Source organism: Micropterus dolomieu, linkage group LG04 (genome assembly GCF_021292245.1).
Source record: "Micropterus dolomieu isolate WLL.071019.BEF.003 ecotype Adirondacks linkage group LG04, ASM2129224v1, whole genome shotgun sequence".
NCBI lineage: Eukaryota > Metazoa > Chordata > Actinopteri > Centrarchiformes > Centrarchidae > Micropterus > Micropterus dolomieu.
The window spans coordinates 16,581,034-16,606,514 of NC_060153.1; the positions used below are offsets into that span (position 1 = coordinate 16,581,034).

At 40.0% G+C, this 25,481-nt stretch overlaps 1 protein-coding gene across 5 annotated transcripts in view; it reads left to right on the forward strand.

Annotated features, from left to right (window-relative positions):
- Nucleotides 1-25,481, forward strand: part of rhbdl3 (rhomboid, veinlet-like 3 (Drosophila)) — a 67,644-nt gene that overhangs the window by 28,375 nt on the left and 13,788 nt on the right. For all 5 annotated transcript variants that reach the window (XM_046048347.1, XM_046048349.1, XM_046048348.1 and 2 more), the window contains 4 exons: nucleotides 6,326-6,484; nucleotides 11,641-11,865; nucleotides 12,415-12,563; nucleotides 18,780-18,892. In XM_046048347.1, the coding sequence (XP_045904303.1) occupies nucleotides 6,326-6,484; nucleotides 11,641-11,865; nucleotides 12,415-12,563; nucleotides 18,780-18,892 (646 nt within the window). The remainder of the gene's footprint in view (nucleotides 1-6,325; nucleotides 6,485-11,640; nucleotides 11,866-12,414; nucleotides 12,564-18,779; nucleotides 18,893-25,481) is intronic.

Genomic DNA, 25,481 nt, shown 5'->3' on the forward strand with positions numbered 1-25,481 from the left:
ACAAGGAATTTGTAAAATGTCCCACTGTTGAGTGATTGTCCTGCAGCATTTTCACTTACATACACTGCATGATTATCACATGCCAACATTCACTACATCAGCTCTTCAGTACGTGACAGGTTCAGTGTGTGTAACGTAGGCGTAAGAGGATTTGAGAGTGGCCACTTTGCTGTTAGTAGACCAAGATAGGATTGAGTTACTCACTGTCTCTCTTAATTAACTCTGGTCTGTCTTTGTTCACTCTCCTCGCTTCCTTCCTTCATTTAGCTTGTGTTTACTGTTCTAGATAATACCTCATCAGCAGCTCAAAGACAGTGACCCATACCAGTTTGGGTCAAATGTCAAAGGTCACTGAAAGTGCTGGAGATCAGCCAGGGCTGAGAGTCAATGGTGAAGTTGATCAAAGTCTTAAATGACCTCCTGCCAAGCCTTTCTCTTTTTTGAGGAATTTGATCAGCAGGTGTAATATTCTGTAACCAGACGATTAAGTACAGCAGAAGACTTTTTGATTCTTTTCAGTCTCCTATGTGACTGAATAGGGACAGTTGAGATCATGGAAAGCAATGAACAGCAGCACGAGTAAGTGAGAGATGCTTGGACAATCTTTCCCAGATTAGCATTATGGTCAGAAAATTTGATGTCTGCTTACTTTTTATAAGGCCTGATGATGGTTGTCACCTTGATGGCTAGATATAATCACATTTTGTGTTGAGTATACTTCTCACTGTAGCCTTTGGTATATTTTTATGTTTGCCCTACTTCATATTCCATGGTCTCGGGGCAAACTTGAAAACAACACTGACCCTTACAAACTGCCTACCCTCCAGTTCCTTAATATTCAGCTTTATGAAAATGAGGCAGAAGACAAAAAGCCTTGTATTGTGTCCAATCTGCACCCCCTCCCCACAGCCCAAACCAACCCTCTTTACTCCCTGCTCCCCTCCCTCCTCCTGCTGTTTTTCTCCTCCTCCGCACTGACACCAGGCTGCTGAGAAGCCCTCAATATGAAAGCTCATTGGCTGTGAATGTTTTGTGGTATTATGTCTGCACCAGGATTTATGAGTGTGTATGTGTGTCTATTTTAATCTGGGGATTTGCATCACGCTCCCTTTGCTGTTTGCAAAACAAGCCTTGTGGAGCAGACACAATAACAGAGTTGTTAGAAAATGAAAAATATTGAGATAAAAGTTCACTCAAATTCACAATCTGGTGAATGTTCCTACATGCACAAGCTAAATACTTACCAAAATGTAAGTACTGCATTACCCAAAATCCTCTCCTCACTCATATGTCCATGTAGTATTAGTAATGCAGTAACTAGGTGCAAAAAGAAGCATCTCCATTATTTTTCTTTATTATTACAACCCAGTAAGGCCATTACAAAATGTCGTTAAATAAATAAAAGATACAATTAACTAGAGCTGAGAGAATTAGTCAATTTATTGACAGATCTGTTGAAAAAATGTATCATTTAAGACTTTTTAATTTATTTATTTTACACAAAACAATGCAATTTATTAGTTCCAGCTTCTTAAAGGTAAATACCTCCTGGTTTTCTACATCTTCTATGAGAATAAATTGAATAGCTTTTCTGAGTATCTGAATAACAGACAAAACAAACTTACAAATGGCATTTTTCACTATTTTTTGGGCAGGTTATAGACCAAACGTTTAATCAATTAATCGAAAGAAAAGTTGTCAGATTACTAGATACTGAAAATAATCATTAGTTGCAGCCCTACAACTGAGATTTTGTTAGTCTTTAGTTTATGGTGATGCTTGAGTAGTCTTAGGTGGAGAGTGTATCATATTGTCCTTCTCTGCGTGAAATTCAGGGCGCATCATAAGGAAATGATCACTAATTGAAGTGAAGGGATTGGGTAAACCTTGCATGAAATTGCCATCGTAGGCCCATTGTTGAGTGGATGTCCCTCTGTTGCTCCACCTCAGCAGCCATCCTGTTGAATTCAGGGACTGCTCACTCAACTATGAAGTGTGTGGTATTGCAGAGAGGAGCAAGGCAGTGTTTGTGAGGAAAATAATGAAAATAATGTATGGCTGCCTGCGTCTGGGAGTGACAGTAAAAGAGATAACGGGGCAAATTTATTGAACCATTTATTTTTCTTCTGAAGGAGCCCACATGTTAGCTTTAGAGAGATATAGTGAAGGGAGAGAGTGAAGGAGAGGGGTATGAATGTAGGGTGAGGGTGGTGTTCTGTGTGAGGCGGGGCAAGAAGGGTGAGAGGAGGCTGGCTGGGATTTTAGGGGTGTGTGTGTGTGTGTGTGTGTGTGTGTGTGTGTGTGTGTGTATTTGAGAGAGAAAGATGGGGGAGGTGTGTTTTGAGGGGTCTTGGATTGGACTGTAATCCTTTAGTCCTGGTTAGAAATAACCCTGTGCAGTCTGGGACAAACAATATGACAGGGACACACACACACATACACAAACAACATATTGTTTCGCTCACATGCTGAGCGAGACTAGATTTGGCTGACATTACTTCACCATGACAAAATGTCCTTGGCAGAAACTAGCTGATTTACTGCAAGAGAAGGTTGGTTCTTTTATATTTAGAGTTTACATTTTATTCATTGTGTATATGTGTGTGTGTGTGTGTGTGTGTCTGTGTGTGTGTGTGTGTGTGTGAGAGAGAGAGAGAGAGAGAGAGAGAGAGAGAGATGTTTTGGTGTGCATATGTGCTAGTGTTGTGTATGTTGAACTCAGTAGTGCAAGTTTAATCATATTCAGGAGTTTGTTTGCCTAGAAACATAACAGTATTGTAAAATTGCACTGGCATTGTAAGAATATTCTCTAGTTTAATAGGAATATACAAATTATTTCTGCAACACCTCCTTCCTCCTCTTCTTCTTCTGCTGGATGCCATGTGGCAGATGATAGCTAACTTCTTGTGAGGTTACACTTGTGAACCCCACTTTGCCTTTTCTTAAACAAATACACTAGAATGCTCCAGGATGTTACTCGCATTGCTGTCACACCTGCCATACCAGATGTTGTCACAGTCACATAGTCTTGTACACAGTCCAGATGCAGTCTAGCTTAGATAGCCATACAAAGTAAGTAATGTAAGTTCATGTAAAGTTGGTGAAAGGCTTGCAGACAAAGATTTAAAGTCATAATCACATGAAATCACCTCCTCTTGTTAGTTTGATTTTCCCCTCCATGCCATTTATTAAGAGAGGACACATTAAATAAACAATTTAAAATGTAATATCACGAAAATCATTTTATTTCCTAGTATCACTCAATCATATTACATTTGCTTATTGGGTAATTATGTGTTCTAGTGCTTACCTTACCAAATGAAAAAGACATCTGAACACTTCCTTCATTCATCATGTTAATTTCTGTACCGTTGGTAATAAAGACATTTGAGATCATAAAACTTGCCAAACACACAGAGAACATAGTCTCCCAGGGGGAAGAGGGGATCTTCTTTAATTTTTCTCATCTAGTGCCCTCTAGCAATTATTGCTTTTACTAAAAATGTCTCTCAATCAGATTTCTGAGCAATTCTCCAACACTTTCCCCTCCATCAACACAACTGTGTCACAAATGTCATCATGATAAGGCACAGTACTTATTGTTTTCATTTTCATTTGACATCACACCTGGGGCTAAATATTCCCCCGTCCTTCTTCCCATCATGCCTTCTTGCACTCTTAAGGTTTCACTAACTGTCTGCTCCAGAAAAATTGGTTATGGGGGTGTTAATGGAAGTTCACCTCTTTTGATGTGGATGTGTTATCATCCAATCTGCCCACCACTAAAGCGTCTTTCCATGCCATATCTCTTCTGAACACTTAAAGGTTCAGTGTTTAATATTTAGGAGAATCTATAGAAATGAAAGATAATATACATAACTATGTTTTCAGTGGTGTATAAAGACCTTACATAATGAACCGTTACCTTAGAATGAGCTATTTCTATCTACGTACACCGGGGGTCCACTTACATGGAAGCCGCGATGTTGTGCCGCCATGTTTCTGCAGTAGCCCAAACGGACAAACTGCTCTACAGAGCACATTTCATCACTACATTGAATACGTACGAAGAAAAGAAGAAGAAAGAGAAAAAGTGTTAGTAGTAGCAGTCGATTGGTTTATTAGAAAAGAAGAGAAATTTGGACAAATGGAGGTCCACAAGCATTATTTAGCACAAGAGCAGACAGAGCGGCCACTGTAGCTTCTCCTGCGATCTTGGAAAGGGAGGGGTGAGTGGTGACTGTTGGTGCATTCATGTGGTTGTCGGAATAATCGGAATCTTTTTTTCTTAAATCTTTATTGCAAAAAGAGAAATAAAGTGTACATGGGACATAAAGAAGTATACAGAACTTTGATTTGCGCAAAATCATATATTTCATATACATATTTTGCAAATATGTAATTTGTAATGTGGTTGCAATTTGCTGTCCATGTAGCGTGAACTAGATGTCTGCTTGTTGTTTATATGCTCTGATAATGCTAATCCAACACATCTTTGTAGTAGCGTCCATGTAGATTCCACATTCAGAAGAACAACAACTTCCCAACTCGGGAAATAGGACCATCCGTGGAGCATGTGAATGCACCATGAGCCACTGATTCGCAACCCTCCCCACTAGATGCCATGAAAACTTACACACTGAACCTTTAATGTAGCTTCTATAGCATTAGCATACTTGCCATGTAGAACTATCTACTGAAGACACAAGGATGATTTTGGAGATAATCCTCTCATCACATATTGGGAAAGGGAGCCAGTGAACCAAACCTGCAAAAATTAGTGTATACATTTAATTAACTGCAGCCACAGGAGCTGCATTAAATACATTTTCAGGCCAATGACAGTGAATATGCATACAGCCAGGTCTCAAAGATAACATTGAGTGGAAAGTCTACTGACAACTGTAGCCTTAACAGGTACAAAAAAGCCTCATCACTGTTAGGTAATGTGGAGAAAAACAACACAAGGCAGAGCCAAAACCTCTTCTCCCCATTGTTGTTTGATCGAGCATAGAGCACCTGCTGCCAGCCTGGCTTTCCTCAGCGTCTGCCAACACTTGCATATGGCAAACACACACTCACATACACACACACACGCATGCATGTACACGGTCACTATTTATGGTTCAGGGGTGCTGGAATCAGGCAGGTGGCTCATAATGTCTGAATGTCACATCTTTATGGATGAATGCACTGTATTTACACACACAGACATGGTTACACCCACGTTTGCAAATTTACAGACGCACACACACACACACACACACACACACACACACACACAGCTACATTTGCATACATACTCACACACAGGCACATAGAGATGGAGAGTTAGCAAATGCCTTCTGCCAGCATCCACAAACAACCTGACATTCAAATCGAATATTCAACTCCTGAAGAGACAAATATTGTCGCATAGCTGTCGCCATTTTCTGTTTTATCCTTCTTTTAGGGCATCAAGAGCTTGATATTTAGGAGCAAAATTACTGGAGGTCTATTCTATCAGAAACAGAGAAGGCTGTAAGAAGTGTTTTTGCTCACTTCTCTCCAATCAGCAGACCTCTTTCATAATTTCTATCTCTCTTGGGTATAGTTCACAATGTGAAACACAAACAAAACATATATATATTTTTAATATTTGCATATCTCTAAATGGCAGTTTCACTCTAAATTGCCACTTAAGATTTGAAAGCTATTACGTGCGAAGAAAAAAAAAGAGCTGTAGGACCAAGATGTCAGGGGATAGCAAAGCTGGAATGCATAGCTCCTTTCACATTGGTGCTTAAGTAATCAGCGCTCTGAAGGTCTTTTGAATTTACAGCTTTTAAAATATCAGAATATCTGGTGTTTTTCAGATAATTTTGAATACCCACTCTGTTCTGGCTGTGAATAAGCCAAAAAAACAGCCTGCTGCTAAATGCAGTGCTGCTTGTCATTTCAAACTGAAATCCCAAAGCTGTTAAAAGTTTACTGCTGCGCCTCAACAGTTGGGCCTTTTTGGAGTAATTAGGGCTCTTTTACAAAACACTTAAACTATGACTAAACCACTGCTGGTGGGCTGGTGAGCTTCTGATGTTTGGCTGCACAGAAAATTATGCACTAGGGGATACTGAACACTCATGAACTTCTAACATGTTTATCGGTATCTGCTGCTTATTTGGTATGCTGCATGTGTGTTGTGCCTCTAATCTACGGTTGGACAGTTCAGTTTGCTTCAGGTATAAATGTATTTGTGTCTGTTATATTCTATTTACACTTCCCCATTCTTGCACTTTTACGTTAAATTCTCATCAATGTTGCACGGTCTGTGTGGGTTCACTTGCAGTATGACCCAGAGAATTCGGGCTTCATCAGTACGGAGCGTTTCAGGGACCTGCTGGCGACCCATGGTTCAGAGCTTGATCCCCACAAACTGGAAGTCCTCTTGGCCCTCGCTGATGGTAACGCTGATGGAAAGATCTGCTACCAAGACTTTGTCAACCTGGTGAGATGTTTTAAACTTTTATAGTCTTGCTGACATCAGAGTTCAGCATTGGACCTTTTGACTTCTAATGATTTGATTTCCTCCTCAAGATAAGAGATTTAAAAAATGTATGAATCAAATCAGCTCCACATGTTCTTGACAATGGATATACTTTGAATTAATCTGTCAGCAGATAATTGTGTTTTGCAAGCAGGGGGAAAACGTATGGTGTGGGCAGCGCAGACCTGCAAAATGATTGATAAGATTATCAAATTCGACTGTGAAGACTGCTGCCATCAACAAAAACAATTGACAGCAATATGCAAAACATTGAGCTCAGAAATTACCAATGTATGTATAACTGTGTCGCACAAAGAACACACCAAGAAACACCTGATCATTTTGCCTTTAAATGATGATAAATACAAACTTCATCATTATTTCTGTTAATTTCAAGACTCGAAACACTAAGTTTAGGATTTTGTCTTGACTTGGTTCTTCACTTGGGACTTCACAGCCAAAAACTGAGACTTATTTTTGACTTGACTAAACTCTGTTTATCAACACTATTATAACACTTTAATCTACACTCATAATTTGTCACACATCAAACTTCTTTTAATTTTTACATCCAGCACCAAAAGCCATATTCCAAGGTCACCTCAGCAACAAGGTGGAGAGTCTTCATAATAGGAAATGACTCTCAGTCTGGTGATAAATTCCCCTCTTAAGGCTCACCTTGCCCCACTTTCAGTTTCACCTTTAAACTGCAGCCTGCTGCTGATTGTCCAAGGTCTCACTCAAGCATCTCCAGCTGAGCTTGCTGCCTCTTAACCTTCTCATTTTCTGTTCTCTGCTGTCTTGCTGCTGTTCCCCATGGGAGGCTGAACTGTTGACCCGGCGACAGTGTGGAGTGGTCTTGGAGTGGGAGTAGTTGTGTGGTACACAATAACACCTGGGTGGCTGAGGGATGGAGTGGGGGGGTATGTGTGTGTTTGTGGAGACTGTAGGGAATTCATTGTTGTCTGTGAGTATGAGTGTGTCCATGTCTCCCTTTTTCTCTTGTTCTTCGGAGCTGTTTATTGTCTCATACAGTGGGTGAGAAATGAGGCCTGTAGGAAGCTTGGAAAAATGTCAAAAGGACTTTCGCTCTTGGTTTCCAATTGGTGCATTCATGTCATGTGACAAGCTGTGGGTCATGGTGTGCAACTTGAAGTGGGACAGAGAGGAATGGGGTCCCAGCATCTGTGTGTACATTCACATTTTCTGTCTTAGTTGCTATTGTATCCACCCACTCAATGGTTTAGACATTCATAGAAGCAGCAACAGAGCAACGAAAGCTTAACACAGAGAGCAATACAGGGAAAGGAGGGAGTGAAAAAAGAGTGACATGTATAACAATTAATTTAGATTACATTAATCGATTTGTTACTTAGTTATCAAGCTTGAATGCCAAACATTTGCCTGTTCCAGTTACTAAAATGTGAACATATGCTGCTTTCTCTCTTTTTAAAATCATTGTAAATGAAATATCTTTAGGTTTTCAGGACTTGGTCGGATAACACGAGCAATTTGAAGACATCACCTTGGGCTCTTGGAAAACGTTCTAAGCATTTCCTACTTTTTCAAGATTTTATAGACCAAACTAGTAACAGAAGAAGAGTGTACACCTCTGTTTCAGGCAACAGTAGCCAGCTATTCAAGGCTGAAAGTTTGGTGTTATCGATAAGGATTTATGCCCACACTTCTGGGAAAAAGCTTGTAAATATGATGCCATTATCTAAAGAAATGTATGTAAACACAAAATAATTCTAAGGGCAGCCATTAATGGTCTTGAAGATAAAGATCAAAGGGCCAATATGGGAACTTGATTATAATTAATTATAATTCTTGCAACAAGTTTTTGGTTTCTGTTGGTGCATTTTTTCTCTCTCCAGCACTTCTTCCCTAATAGAAGGAAGGGAGGAAGGGAAAAATAAATGAAGAAAAGAATTAGAGGAGGAGGCCAAGACAGACAGAGACAAACTGTGAGGGGTTTATTCATCGCGCCATCTCTCCTTTGCACCGCGGCTCCTCCATCAATGTGATTGTCATTAATTGCCTGTTCACTGCTCTGTCACAGTCAGCCTTAAAATCACCGCTCACTCCCTCTCCTCCCTGCATCTTCTCTCACTCTTTTACCTTCTCCTTCGGTTTGTCTTGCTTTGCATAAGATCTCAGCTTTCCCCCCACTGCTTCTTCCTTATCAGTGACTTTTTCCTTCTTCTTTCTGTCCATCCATCTCCTTCTGTCTGACTCTCGCTCTCATACATCACAAGGCGACTGTCCTGGGTACCAAATGGCTCAGTAATAGGTTTATACTTCCGAAAATATCAACAGAAAAGGTGGAACCACTCCTCTGTTTCTCCCAGTGGGATGATATTGTGGAATGATTGTGATGGATTTCTGTTTACAGATGCACTGATGTGCTGTTTCGGGTTGTGTATACCTGATGTAGTTTTATTTTGCTTGAGATACACTATATTGTGAAAACTATGTGGATTCCCCTCCTGTTTTCATGGTTTTGGCTAGGTTTAGTTCCATGTTACAGTATACAGTTATATTTTAGACAATACTTTGATGCCAACTTTGTGGCAACAATTTGGAGAAGACGTTTTTCTCTGTTTTAAACATCCCAACACAAAGTGACATCCATAAAGAAATAGTTTTCAAAGTTTGGTGTGGAGGAACTGATGAATGGGGCTGCCAACACACAGGGTTCTGGCAAAAAAAAAACAACTACACATGGTCATCAGACAAAAAATGGCCTGGGGGGTTTAAGGTGCCGACCATGACGTCCCGAACTTTCACCACAACAGAATACAACAAGGTTCTGTGTTGGCCAGTCAAATAAATCCAAATACACATTCCTCGAAGATCATTTCTATTTTATAGATATTTCTATTTTTTTCCTTGCGATCTTTCCACTAGTGCTGTTGTGGCTGAATAGGAGCAAATCCCTGCAGCCCAGTTCCAAAATCTTGTGGAAAGCTTTTCAGAAGAGTGGAGGCAGCAATGACATATGGGTGTAGTGCTCAGGTGTCCACATATGTTTCACCATGAAGTGTACTTCTGTGAAGCTAATACGTGTCTGCTGCTGTTACTTTTAGTCCCCCTTTTTTTAGCCATCTTCCTGCTTATGTCTCTCTCTCCGCTGTCCCTCTCCTCTGACTGTGTTTTCCATTGATCAAACTGTGAAATTGTCTCTTGCCGGCTGAACACCCATTTGTCCCTTTCACCTCTCCTCTTCCCCTCTCCTTTTTCTCTTGCCAGTGGGTAAATAGACAGAATGTCATTCTTCCTTTTGTGTTGTACAAAGAGGACAGGAATTGCAGTCACTTCACACGAAGAATTGACTGTCTTTATGGGGCATGGCTGCCTGGGGGAGGTCTAGGTGTGTGTGTGGTGAGTGTGTGTGTGAGTGTGTGTGTGTGTGTGTGTGTGTGTGTGTGTGTGTGTGTGTGTGTGTGTGTGTGTGTGTGTGCGTTCTGGAAGTGGCCATGGTAACCCGTAATAATTTTCCCACAGCTCTCTGTGCCTAACACAAAGGCTGAAATAATTGTCCTTTTCTGGAGTTTATCTCCAAACAGTGATACATACAGAGACAGTAAACGTCTCATTAAACAGTGCTGGAAGAACTATCAGCCAACTGTTCATACAGAGATTTTATTGATAGTCTGATTTTACATCTGGCTAAATTAACATCAATCACAGCTTCAGTACGCAAGCAACACTTGCAAGTTGCAGTAGTTTTATTCATTCACCTTTCACGATACTTATATTGCTGAAAGCAACATTACATGTGTTAATTTTGCCAATACTTGCTAAAAAAGCCAATATCACTCACCCTTAAAATAACATCCACTAACTGACACATCTGGGCTTCCTGCAATCCTAGAGACACAAACACAATAGTAGAGTTGAGTTATGGAGTGTGACATAAACAGAGCAGAGTGAGAAAGAGACTGGGGAAAGAGAGAAGAAGGGAGAGGAGTCATTGCATTGTCATGGTAAATCTTATAAAACACACAGCAAGTTTAGTAAAAGGCACACTTTTTTAGTTTTTAGTTTTAGTATTAATAGTAATAATTTCCTGTTCCATTGTTCCCCATATAAATATATTCATTCACACTGTGTATGAATTGCAAAGGGTAAAGACTGATTTAGGATGCATATGCATTGTCGGTAATGTGGCTAATAAATTGCTGATCATAAAAAAATAATCAGCAGCTGAAACGCCCACATATTATTCTCACTTTTCTCACCTTCATGCTGTTGCCAGAATTCAGCAGGAACCGTTTGAAAAAGGGTAGAAATGGCTACCCCTGTTTGTGATACAGCTTGTGATCCTTCTAGATGGTGCACTCAAAGGAAGTGTAATTTCACTAAAATTCAAGGACTCACTCATCTCATGGGAGGTGCATGAATAATTTTAACACGAGAACATTCCTCAAATCCTCACTGTGGACATATCTACTTTTGTGGGTCAGGGTTGTGCATATGTGTTTAATAGAAAATGTGTTCATGTGTGTGTTTTGACTGCCTATATGTATCTGCACTGTATGTGTGAAATGAGAAGCCCACTGTTTGAAACATGTGACACCAGTGCTTTAAAAACTGCTGCACTAAATCAAAACAGATGACAGTGCTTATGAAATGAGACTAGTAGCTGTTCTCTCAGGTTTAAAAAGAATGATACTGATTGACAGGATCTTCCATAACTGAAAGGTTTGGAAAGATAAACGATGATGGAATGAATGTTCCCGCCCATCAAAAATGGACATATATATGTTTGTAAATGAACTATTAGACAGAAAGGGAAGCAGTGAAATGTTTGTTAGGGGACGATACAGGCTTTCTGTTGGCATGGTGAAGTGGGAGGGGTCTGTCAGTGTGCTGGACTAAGGAGGATTGGTATCCAGAGTACCAGTGTTGTAAATAAATAGGATGGTTATTAATGTAAAAGCCTACTGCACTAATGATAATAAAGCAGTAAAATTATCTGACCTGTCTCCTGTTTCACCCTTCTCTCCTTCTGTCTGTGTTCCCCCCTCCTCCCTCTTTTTTGACTCTTGTCTCTGCCTCCGCTGTCTCTTCTTCCTTCGTCACTTTCCTCTCCTCCTTCCTTGTTTCTACAGATGAGTAACAAGCGCTCCAACAGTTTCCGGAGGGCCATTTTGCAGGGGAGCCGGCAGCTAAAAGGCTGCAGTCTTAGAGATGAGGTTGGCTTGGGGCTGTCTCAACGGCTGGTCCGACACGTCGCCTATGAGACACTGCCTCGCGAGGTTGACCGCAAGTGGTACTTTGACAGTTACACCTACTGCCCCCCTCCCTGGCTCATCCTGGCTATCACCATTGCTGAGGTAAATTGTTTGGAAGCATGTGAGCAGTATGTGTCCTGTTCTCTTTCTTAAAGGGACATAGATCGAAAATATTTCAACACTTTTGCAAGGCCTCAAGGGTGTACTCAATATGTCGGGAAGAAACACTCACACAAGGAAACTCCCTAGGGTAGCTTTATATATGTCATAATATAAGTAAATAAAAGTCTTGCATGATAGATTGCAATGCACAGAAGGAATGTTGATTCTTACAAATCATTATGTGCATGTATTGAGCTTGGTAGAATAGCTTGGGTCCAATATCATTATCTGTGTTCAAACAAAGCAAATTACATTGAAATATCATCTGCTCTTAGAAAACTGATGATGGCTTGTTGATTTCAGGAGTGCTTTTTCTTTCTCATTCAATATAATTTGACTGATAACTCTTGAAGAAGAGTACAGGAATTAAGTTTAAAGTTTGTGTTCAACTTTCATCTAATTACCTGAGCCATTTATTTCAGATTTATGATGCTAAGCATCATTTTAGTGAAAGCACACATTCTGTATTGTCTGTCTGTGTTTTCCCAGGTAGCCGTGTTCATGTATTATGGGTTCCAGCTAGACCGCTTGGTCCTGCAGGTGTCCAGCCCATCCTTTCTAAAAAGCCCCTTACCTTACCACCCCCAGCTACGAGCCCAAGCGTGGAGGTACCTCAGCTACATTTTCATGCACACTGGGTGAGTTAACATCTCGCTACTGGTTTTCTAATTATGAGCGTTAAGCCATTCTGCAGTTCCTACGGACACAGTTGAGTGTTTCTTCCCCGTCAGCATCCAAATTTTGGATGCTGGAAATGCCTCAATGACACATTTTCCATGACCTGAACTCATCCGCTACAATGTGTTTACTTCAGCCTTGTCATTGGCGGAGTGCATGTGACACCAGTGAGTTGAAATGACATATTGATAAACACAAACTAGAGGCACTGCATATCTGTGACGCCTCGGGTGGTTTGGGTTTATGGCATTTGAAAAATTCAGTAAGGCAGAGCGCAGCGGAACAACTGAAAGCAATTAAATCCTTTTCAGTCATGAAGGAAAAATGCAGATAAGCAAGAGGGGATGGGAAAATGAAAGATTGTGAATTGCTAATGAGTCTTTGGATGCAGTTCATTTTCACTCTATGTGAAGTTATAAATAAAAGTGATACCATGTTCTCAAACAAGCGATTATTATTGGATCATTGGTGTAATGTGTACATACTGCAATGCTGCTGTCATATATGAGTGTGAGGAGCATTTGTCGCCATAATCACTCTTGTCTGCTAAAATTAACCACTAAATATTAACTTGGCAGATAATTTAATAAAAAGCTACCATCCTTCAGCCTATCTTCTCTCCTCTTCTCTCCTCTTCCTCCTCTCCTCTCCTCTCCTCTCCTCTCCCTACTCTCCCTCCTCTCCAAGTACTACAGACTATTTTATTATCAGTTCAGACCAGGTCATACAGGTTTAATTACCCTCTGGGTAAATGTATTTAATAAGGCGAACCTAGAGGGTAGACAGTAGGGATGACAGTGTGTGGTTAAAAGATTAGATGTTTAGCATGCACTGATTACACAGGATCATATTGAAGTGATTTAGGTCCCAATGGGAAGTGGTGGAGAAACATGTAGTATCTTTTCTATGAACTGCACACGCAAAGCCTTACATACAGTCCCGTCCAAACGTATTGGAACGGTAAGGCAACTTCCTTTGTTTTTGTTGTTCACTGAAGACATTTGGGTTTAAGATCAAAAGATGAGTATGAGACATGAGTTCAGAATTTCAGCTCTCATTTCGTGGTATTTACATCTAGATGTGTTAAACAACTCAGGACATATCACCCTTTGTTTGAACCCACCAATTTTTCAAGTGAGCAAAACTATTGGGACATGTGACTGACAGATGTTTGTTTGTTATCCAGGTGTTGGCTTTTAGGTTGATTGTCCAAACATTAAATAGCTCTGCAGGACTAGTCAAAGTTTTCATCCTTGGTTCAAACCTATAAAGATTGCATTTCCTGTTAAAGAGGATAAACCAACATGAAGACCAGAGAGCTGTCTGTGGGAGAAAAGCAAGCCACTGTCAAGCTGAGAAAAGAAGGAAAATCGAACAGAGCTATTTGACAATCACTGGGCATAGCAAGCAAAACAATTTGGAATGTCCTGAAAAAGAAAGACACTACTGGTGTACTGAGCAACAGACGTCGAACAGGTGGGCCAAGGAAAACAACAGAAGTTGATGACAGAAATATCGTGAGAGCTGTGAAGAAAACCCCCAAAACATCAGTAAGTGACATCACCAATGACCTCCACAATTGCAGGGGTGAAGGTATCACAATCCACTGTTTGAAGAAGACTCAGAGAGCAGAAATATAGAGGCCACACCACAAAATGCAAACCAGTACAGAGATGAGCCGCAAAAGTTCTGTAACAAAATCTTATGGACTGATGAGACCAAGATTAATCTCTGCCAAAGTGATGGAAAGGCCAAAGTGTGGAGAAAGAAAGGAACTGCTAATGATCCGAAGGATACAAGCTCATCTGTGAAGCACGGTGGAGGTAATGTCATGGCTGCTTCTGGAACAGGCTCATTAATATTTATTGATGATGTAACTGATGATGGTAGTTGCAGAATGAATTCAGAAGTGTACAGAAACATTTTGTCTGCTAATTTACAGAGAAATAAATTGAAACTCATCGGGAGGAAGTTTATCATGCAGCAGGACAATGACCCAAAACACACTGCCAACAAAACAAAGGACTTCATCAGGGGGAAAAAGTGGAAGGTTTTAGACTGGCCAAGTCAATCACCTGACCTTAACCCCATAGAGCATGCATTTCACCTCCTTAAGAGGAGACTGAAGGGAGAAACACCCCGAAACAAACAAGAGCTGAAAGAAGCTGCGGTAAAAGCCTGGAATAGCATCACAAATGAAGAATGCAACAGTTTGGTGATGTCGATGGGTCGCAGGGTGGAGCAGTTATTGCAAGCAAGGGTTATGCCATCAAATATTAAATGTTGTTTACTTTTTATTAATGTTATTATTTGTTCCATTACTTTTGCTAAGAGTAGAAGAATGCTGTGGTCTAATACAAATGGTGATATGTCCTAAGTTGTTTAACACTAGATCTAGATGTCGATACCAGGAAATAAAAGCTAAAATTCTGAACTCTTGTCTCATACTGATCTTTAGATCTTTAACCCAAATGTCTTCAGTGAACAACAAAAACACTGGACTTTGCCTTACCGTTCCAATACTTTTGGAGGGAACTGTACATGTCTGACAACACTGTGGAAAGGATCCCTACAGATATAGACCTTTTCAAAATGAACCAGTCACTATATCTCTCTGATTAAAGCTATTGATGTACTTTGATGGTGACGGTTGCAGCCGTGTCTCTCTGCTGCCGACTGCAGCGTGCTCGCTCAGTTCTTCCAATTTGCATTGCTGTATTCATGTCTTTCCAGATAGACGCCAAAAGTTACCAATCATTTAACCCCACAAATAAAATATATTTCAATTCCTCTTTATTTAGCTGTAATGTACTAAACAGTCGCAGTAAGCACTCGGGCAAAGATGGAATACTCTTCAATGAAGGTCAAGAACAGGAGCTAAAAAGCACGACACTGTGTGCACCCTGAGTACCTGCACCTGCTTTATATAATCATAAACAGTGACACTGTCTTTTGAAAAGCTTTATTGACTGACTGATACCACGGTTTCCATAATTATTTTTTTGCCTCTCTCTCTCTCTCTCTCTCACACACACACACACACACACACACACACACACACACACACACACACACACACACACACACACACAAAAACCATGTAATCCCATCAGCAGCTCAGTAAGACTGATCCTAAAACAGAGTGTAAATATTGGCCCCTAAACATCCCTCAGTAGAGCATTATGCAGACTCTCTCTCTTCTACAGAAACAGCATGTCTGTAGCAGCAGTGAGAACTTCAGGAGGATCAGCTTCCTGCAAAATTAAACCACAACTCTAAACATTTTGCAGCAAAATATATCTTTCCACATTTTTTTCCTTTCATCCACTTCTCATTGTCACGAGAAAGTTTGTGCTGCAATAATAAATGATACTGTTGCAGTACAATCTATGCTGGCTGAATGGTGATACATTGTTTCTTTTGCGAGGGTTTGGCCAGTTTGTGTCTCTTGTTCTTTCTTTTCATTAGTGCATCACAATCTTTTCATCAGTTTGATGCAGCGGAGATATGAAAAGAAACCAGTTCAATGCTTGAATTGTGCAGTAAGCTGAACACGTTGTAAAAGTTCAGCTGTTTGGTGAACCAGTGCTTAACCTGTGCTTTTGTTGAGCACCCTGAAAGCTCATGGTCATCTGGACAGAATAGCCTCATTAAAAGTATAGAAATAGATAGCCACTGTTCTCTGGAGTGGAGCTGTCCTTCTGCATTTGGACAGGTCTCTCCCAGCCAATCAATATCCCACATTGTCTCTCTGATCACTGGAACGATCCTCTCTGTCGGCATTGTGGTTGAGGTGGCCGGGTTGTTTCAAACGAAATAGATTAGTGGCCATGTCTTGTTTTTTCCTGTCTGTGTTGGGAGCATTGTGTGTGTTTGTCTGGGGAATGTTTGTATTCATTTCTAAGCTGTTTGATGCTGTTTTTTTCCCAGAATCTACCAACAGGACACAAATCATTCGACAGTTCTGTTTGTGAATCTGTCGAATAGGGGGTAAAGGGAGAGTCCTTTCCCTGTCTCTCGCTTTCGTTCTGTCATCTCCCTTTCAGCAGATGTTTAACAGAGATGGCAGAGACAGAAAAAAGAAGAGGGAAGTGATTGAAGCGAGTGAGAGACAATGATAAAGATTATGAGGGAGAAAGACAGGGAGAGAGAAAAGGCTGAGAGGTCGGATTATGCTAGCGGCTGTCCTTTTGGATTCTGCTGTCCGTGCTGCTGACTGAGGTTTGGCTGGAAGGACTTTCTAGCCATGAAGGGCGCCGTATGCGTGTGTGGTTGTGCTTGTGTGTGAACAAGCTATCCCTTGCTTAAAGTCATTGCACTGAAACACATGCTGTGAACAGATCTGGGTACATTTGTGTGAATGCATTTCCGTCAGTGTGTGTGTGTGTGTTCGTGCGTTTGTTTGTGTGTGTGGTGAGTGTACACACTGTGTATCTCCGTCTGTTCATATGTAATGTTTGAGTGCACTGGAGTGTGCAGATGATTATCTGTTGATGGTCATGACAGTGTGGTTTGATGAAGGAGCAGATGTTCTGTATGTGCGTCTGTGAGCAAGCATAATAATGTGGTCCTGGAGGAAACATGCAGCTGACAACGCTGCACACTCTTACACTCTGGTCTTAGTAACTGAGTCTTATCACTTATCACAAATCAGTGACATGTAATCATTTTGGACTTCAAAATACCATTAACTATATCTATGGTGAACTGACTGATCATTGTGTTTGTTATTTGTTAAAGGATTAACGTGTTTTTTTATTATGCGAGTCATCTAGGTTGCCCTTTTCCTTTCTTTATTTCTTTTTATGTCTATGCACAGAGGTATCTTTCATTCTTTCAGAAGAAGCCATTTGCTATCTTTCACTTTTTCACAGCATGGAAACAGCTTCCATCACAGTGAACATAAATCCAGAATTTGATTTTGTCACTGTTTCTGTTTTATCATTGTATGGTGCCAGAGTTGAGTCTGTTTCCTGTCAATCATCTGACGCCTCACCCATAGAAGGAACTGAAAAAGTTTATTATCACATCCGTGACTTGGGGTTTGGAGAATTTTATTGGCAGGGAAATAAGTTATTGTCAAGCTGCTTGTGAGTTGCATGAAATTCTAAATAAGTGCATCATGGATTTAAAAATGGTTGGCAAAATGTAAACAATCTGTAGACAGACGTAAATCATCAGTGGTTCACTAGGTGTGTTTTGCAGTGTTTAGAAGCCAGTGCAAAAATTTCCATTAAACACTAGTAAACAGCATTGCTAACCATTTAGTTTTTATTTTTGTGACACATTATGCTAAGTAGCTGCACACACACATACATGAACCATGTAATCTTGCCAACAGCTCAGCAGTGCTGATCCTTCGTAATACTAAAACAGAGTTTGAATGTTGGCCCCACAAACAAACCTCAGTGGAGGACTGACCAGACTCGCCCACTGCCCATCCCTTTCTCTGGCTTTCTTTGTCTCATTTAAAGTTTCCACGAGTACAAATGGAAATGTTTTTTTTTAAGCCTGACAGGGTTGATTTACTCAAATTACAAAACAAAATAATTTTATCTTCTGTACTGTTGTCTGCCCATGCAGACAGTTTGATTAATTGATAATCTGATCAACTGAAAATTTATCAGCAACAATTTTGATAATAATGAATAATATTAGTCATTTCATTTGGTTCCATCACATCGATTGATAATTAATATTAATTTAGAAAATGTCTAAATCATGTCTTTCCTGAAACAGTGTGCAGGATATTCTATATAATCCACAGAACACCTTGTCAAGAGTTTTCATAGGGACTGTGTACTCAGTTCCAATGAAAATAGTTCAGTGCACTGCAGTAACTGGGACAACGCTGCTGGAAACACACATTGCTGATTTATTTCTTAAATGTAATTTCGCAACACTTTGAGCACAATGAAGTAAACTCTACAGAGACTTTAAACTCTATTAAGGTCCATTAGTTCATAATGGAAATAAATGGAATTTCACGTTTGTTTTTCAGACTCATAAAGGTTCACAAGAATCAACCTACTAAAACTATCGCTTTGAGTGCGATTCACTTTTGATATTATTATGACATTTTCTACAAATATTGTGGCTCATTTTCCTGTGATTAATTATAGATTTAGTTTTAACTCTGACCCCTTGTCTGTGTGTGTGTCTGTGTGTTTTTACAGGATTGAACACTTGAGTCTGAACATGGCCATGCAGCTGCTGGTGGGAGTCCCTCTAGAAATGGTCCACGGAGCCCTGCGGATCGGACTGATCTACGTGTGTGGTGTGCTGGCAGGTGGGCGTGTTCTCTCTCTCTCTCTCTTGCTCTCTCACACACACACACACACACACACACACACACACACACACACAACAATTACAACCAGTCTTTCTCCACTCACTGCCTACATTTCCGTCCCTCTTATCTACACACACACACATACACATTGTTGCCTTTCAACTTCACCATTGTTCCATCTGCTTGTTGTGTGTTTTTCATGCAATGACGCCTCTCAGGTTACAGCCAGTGTGTTGGTGGATACTGGTCAGTGAGAAAATTTTGTGTGTGTGTGTTTTTTTTTTTCCCGGACAGATGGCCTTGTGTTTCTGTCTTCCTACCAGACGTGGTGGGATGTAGGGGGTTGTCAGTGCCCCATCAAAGCCCCCAAATCCCCCTATGGTCATGTACAATAGGGCAGAGCAGAGAGAGTCATGGAGCTCAATCAGAGGAATACACACACACACACACACACACACACACACACACACACACACAGTAATAATGAAATAGGGAGTGAGATAGGAATTAAGGGAGACAAAGGAGGGGAGATGAATTCATAAGTGTTAATAAGCCTGAGAGGGTTTGGAGAGGGGGGCCAGGATATGAGAAATCGAGAGATGGGAGAGGAGAGGAGGCGGATGAGATTTAGGTGAAACTGAGCCAGCAACTACAAATGAGAAAGAAAAAGCAGGCGCACAGCTTTGAATAAAATGTCTTCCCTTCCCTTCCTACTTTCCTATCAAACTCAGGCTCTGGTGCAATTTTAGTGTTCACCCGAGACAGTAAGACTGCATGTTTCTGTGTGTGTGTATGTGTGTTCACGAGCTCTTTTTTCCTTTACTCAATCAGTACACACTAACAAAGTCATCCACTCCCAGTGTTGGTTTTCTTCCCCAAACCAAACATTTTAGGCATATTGAGACCTTTTTGTTGGTGCCCAGGGGGTGATACTTCTAGCTACAAGATAACTGGAGTAGAGTTATTGGACTACTTTTTGAGATGAAGGTTGGAGAATTTTGGAAATGGAAACAGGATGCCTTGTGGCACTGAATATGTGGTGTGTGTATGTGTGTGTGTGTGTGTGTTACTGATAACGGGAAAAAGCAGAGAGGATTGTGGGATATGAATTGCGGCCAGAGTGATTTTGTTTAAAATTCATTACAATTATGTCTCTATTTCTCTCTCTCAATCTCTGACTCTCTCCATTTGTGTGTGAGTGTGTTAATGTGTGTGTGTGTAGGGGTCAGTGGCAAACACTCTGGGGATACCAGCTGCGGTGGCCTGTAGTATTAACCTTGCATTGAATTGAGAAGGAAATGTGCCATAAATCACATGCACTTATGCATGCGCGTGCACACACACACACACACACACACACACACACACACACACGTCTGCTGTTTTAATTACATATCGACCAGCGGAAGAGGGGAGGCACGTCCTGGTGGCGTTGGCTGCGATGTGTGGGTTTGTTGTGTCTGACTGGGCTTTTAAAAAATATTTTTTGGCACCACGACTCTTTTATCATTGTACAATATATGTGGCATTTATGCTTCAGTGTTGTATAAGCTGCAGTTTTATGTATGATCTTTTTTTCTGACTTTATTGGATAATAAAAGTAATTCCACAGATTGGAAAATAATGATTTTATTCCCAGTGAAGTTTACTGTTCAAAATGTATTGTTATCAATTAGTAATGTGACTTTTGACAAAAGTGCTTAAAGAATCAGTAACAGCTTATTGTTTTTTTATACATATTTTTAAAAATGAATTAATTTATGTTTTTACTATCATATATCCCTCTCTGCATTGGCCTGAGTGTGTGTGTATGTGTGTGGGCTTGCATTGCTGTCTTTGTGAAGACCAACATTATGGGCAGTCCTCATTACTTCCAAGGGTCATCAGAATGGTTAAGACTTGGTTTTAATTAGTTAGAATTTAGGTTAGGGTTAAGTAAACACAAACAAATGCACACTGACTGTAAATTCGCTAGATTTGCTACCAGATTGTGTGAATAAAACCCAGCAAGCAATAGTGAACGGAGAGGGGCTCAGCTGGCACATGCAGGGGTCAAGGCAGAGTTGAGAGGTCAAGTAATGACTCACAGAAAGGTCGATGGCCCTCTAGGGCCAACGCTCACTCTGACGCTTTAATGTAAACACACAAGTACTCACTTATGGACAGCAGACAAGCACACAGACACAAAAACACAGGGTCTGCCTGTACAAAGAGTGCAAGACAGGTGCAGCAACAGGCAACAATAAGTGTACAACAGCAGAGGATCAGACAGAAAAACCGACATCTAGACAATGAAGTAAACAATAGAGAGAAAGGGAAGTCACACAAAGTCACACTGCCCCAGACTGAACTATTGGCACATTTGCAAGGGAGGTCACACATACAAAACCAACTTTTATAACTTTGTAGATTCAGTAAACTCTTTCACTTTATTCATTATGAGTGCTGATGTCCATTATTATCCCCCACCCCATGTTCCCGGTCCTTTCTCTGCAGTTTGGAAGAACAGCCAAGATAAATGAGATGCCACTTTCGACTCTAAAAACTACAGGCCTCCTGGGGTCTGCTGAGGGACTATGAGTGTCCTTGTCTGTCTGTGTGTGTGTGTGTGTGTGTGTGTATGTGTGTGTGTGTGCTTTTGTGTGCACAAGCAACCAAACTGAAATAATGTTATTAAACCAAGTTAATTACAGGGATGGAGGTCACCCTGCCCAGACACACTTCCTAAACACAGGAACTAGAGAGGTGGAGGTGTTTCATTGTCTGTGTGTGTGTGTATTTGAAGAGGAAGGAAGTACTGTATAATGTTTTAAATGGGTGTAACCATGGAAGTGGAAATATTTGTGCATATTGTGGCTCAATTGTATTGTTGAGGGTCACAATTAGATTCAAAACTGATGCTTGATTTTACATTTATAAAAAATTACAGGGACTATATGTAAGTTTTTCAATGAAATGAATCAAATTTTCATTGTCTTATTGTCAATGGGCTCAAAACTCACTTAGAAATGAAGCACACCCATAGGAAAGCAAAATCCAAGATGAGATCTTCTATTCTCACAAATGAGCTGATTTTAAAACCAGCGGAGACCAAAGGCCTTTTCTCCCACTTCTCAAATTCATCTCAGGAGAAACAACCATATAAAATCTCATTTATGTCTGACTTTGATCAAAACAAGAGATCTCTAGCTGATCGTATATAAGTCTAATTTAAGTCTCCTGAACATTGGATCAGAGAAAGAGCTCAAAGAAAACTCAGCTATGACTCCTAGGATCTCATGATTCTTCTCAAATATGTCTCAGTTTTCTCATATTGGCCTCAGGAGCAAAAAATATCTCTGTCTTACTCTGATCAAAAGATGAGATCTCTACAGTATCTTAAATAAGTGGAATTTCAGTCTCTGGAATGTGGATCAGAAAAAAAGCTCCCAAGATATTTCTCAACTGTGTCTTAGTGACCTCACTTAGGGGTTATTTTACTCAAGTACTTTACTTACGTCAAATGTTGAGGTTGAGTATTTTCTTTTTATGGGGGTTTGTACTTTTACTCCCTTTAATTTCAAATCTTTATTGTATTTATTGTTAATTATCTGTTACAAGTTACTGAGAAAAATAAAATAAATTTTGACATTGAAAATAATGCACTTTCAAATGTCATGTTTTCCAATTTGCTACAGTAGTCACAGCCAGCATAACTGGAAAACCCAATACTTTGACATGATGTTTAGAGATTAATTCATTAAGGACCGAATGCACGCAAGAACTGAGATACAACATGTATCTGTCATATAGAATAAGCACTTTTACTTTTGATACTTAAGTACATTCACTATGGAATACTTTTATTACTTGAGTAGAATCTTGAGGACTAATTGTGGAAATGATATTTCTCCTCTTTTAAGTAAAGGAAAATTGTACTCTATATAAAGACAATCAGACCTTCACTGTTACCTTTAGCTGGATGGCGCAGTGGCATTGTCGCCCTTTGAACAGCAGGAGCAGGGTTCAAATCCAGCTCAGGGCAAGCCTCCAGCACGGTTCTCCAAACATAGACTAATGTAATACAATCAAGCATCTCCCCAGAGCTTCCAACTGCTTTTTAGGAGCAATAAGCAAGACATTAATGATCTCAAAAAGATACTATGATGAGATCCTTGCCGGCTAACGCTGAACAGTTGCTAATGTTATCCGGTGCAAAGGTATATCGCTTTCCACATTAACGTTACTTCACCAACTAACGCGACCCATGTTAGTTCAACCTGCAGCTGATAAAAGTATTACTGTAAAGTTGCAGTAGGGGTTTACCCGAGTTTCCAGTATATTGTGTGAAGCTGTCTCACTGCCTGTCTATAGCCGCTGTCACTGCCTTTTTCTGGGAGGATTGTCCTGATATGCAGCTGGCTGCGCTGAATGAAGTAACGTTACGGAGCCGGTGTTGATCTGCCTCTGAGACGGGAATGTTGAAGTAAAAGAGCCTGAATATGTCTGAGTGAAAAGCCACAGCCTGCATGCTGGTGTTCTGTGGTTATTGCAGGATTTCTGTATGAAAGTGGTTATGTTTCAGATTGTGTTTGCTCATGAGTTCAAGCGAGCACGTGTACGAGCACACGCCTGGTAGCAATCTTGAAACCGCACCACTAGTGGCTGCTGGAAACTCCATAATGCCCCTTTAATTAAAGCTGTGGCCAATTTTTACATAATTTGCAATGTTAATGTTTAATATTATTTAATATGAGTAGTAAATAGAGACCAGCTTTGTGCGCCCCCGCCCCCCCAAACATTATATTCCAACCAGAAACATTTAAGAAAACGTAAATTACAAAGCATCTTTTGTATTTCATACAAATAGAAGGTTTTTCAGTAATTTTTAACAATGCTCCCGTCGCGCTATGACTCACGGGATGTCTGAGGGACGGCCTTTAACACTGATAGGCTAAGGTCCTCAAATTCCGCTGGAAGCCATGAGAAACATACTCACTCTTGTGTTTTGCTGGCAACATCTTAATTAATAGCTAGTAAACAAAACACTTCAGAGCGTCGGACATTATGGGATTTAAGCTAAGATAGATGTCACCCTATCTACTATCCTAACAATAGGAGACAATTTAAGTATCTGAGAAATAAAAAGGCTTTCAAACTAAAAAATAAAACATTAGCCACAAGACTTCAAGTCGTGTACACGATACGCAGAGTTTTTCCTGATCTGAGAACTTTACCATACCATGGCTGTTACGGAGACTGATGGTTTTGATTTTAGACTACAACATCCTTTTAGTCTAATTGTGTCAGGTCCTTCAAACAGCGGTAAAACATATTTTGTGAAAATGTTGATTGAAAATGCCGATAAGCTAATTTCAAAACAGATTGAAAATGTTGTATATATTTTTTCATGTTGGCAACCATTGTATGACCAGTTATTGAAAATTAGAAATGTGAATTTCGTTGAAGGATTGCCATCTTCTTTATGTGATGATACATTGTTGCCTTTAGATAAAAACAATTTGTTGTTATTATGATTTAATGAGTGATGCTAGCAATAACATTGAGGTCCAAAATGTGTTTACAAAATATGTGCATCATAGAAATTTAAGTTGTTTATACCTAGTTCAGAATTTGTTTTTTCAAGGCAAAGTTAGCCGTACTATTAATTTGAATACCAATTATCTTGTTTTGTTTAAAAATCCCAGAGATAAATACCAAGTCATGCTAATGGCTAGACAAATGTTTCCTGGGAAGAGTCATTTTTTATGGATTGTTTCGAGGATGCCACCATGAGTGTTCCTTACGGTTACTTGATGATTGATTTTAAAGCTAAGACACCTGATGATTTCAGACTGTGCCTAAGGGAAAGTAAATAAACATGTCTGATCGCGTTAAAAGAAACCTGTCTTTACTGTAAACTATGCACGGAGCATCTCCATCTCAGAGAGTGAATATTATTAAATCTGCATCACCAGACCTTTTGGTAGCGTTATGCGAAATAGCTAACAGTGTTTTAAAAGGTAAAATTCCTTTAAATAAGACACAGTATCAAAAATTTAAAAAGAAGAAGGCGGGGATTAGACTGCTCGCCAATAAAAAGGTTTGCGCGTCAAAGAAAAAGAAGACAATGCTTAAACAGTCTGGCGGTTTTCTACTCCCCCTCCTGAGTATCGCTGTGCCTTTTATAACGAGTCTTATTGGTTCAAGACAAACTTAGATGACTATGGAGTATGCACAAAAAATGTTTCTGGTACCTAAACAACAGCTTGATATTTTAAGAATCTATTCGAGAAACTGTTGAAAATGACCTGGATCGTACTATAAAAGACATTCTGGATCAAAAGACTAAAGATCTTCATGAAAAAGCAAAAAAATATTCCATCGCATTGCAGAGATTTCTCACCATGGTAAAACAAGGAGAAAAAGACCAGAACATACTAACTTTGTCAATGCCGGTCGCTGAGGATTTTCACTCTTCAGAGCAGAAGAATCAAGAAGGTAGAGATTTTGTTTTTGAAGAAGTTTTAAAAAACATGCCAAAAATCAGCAGGAATAAAGCTCAGCATATTTTGTATAAAATGTCCTCCTCAAAAAACACATCTGC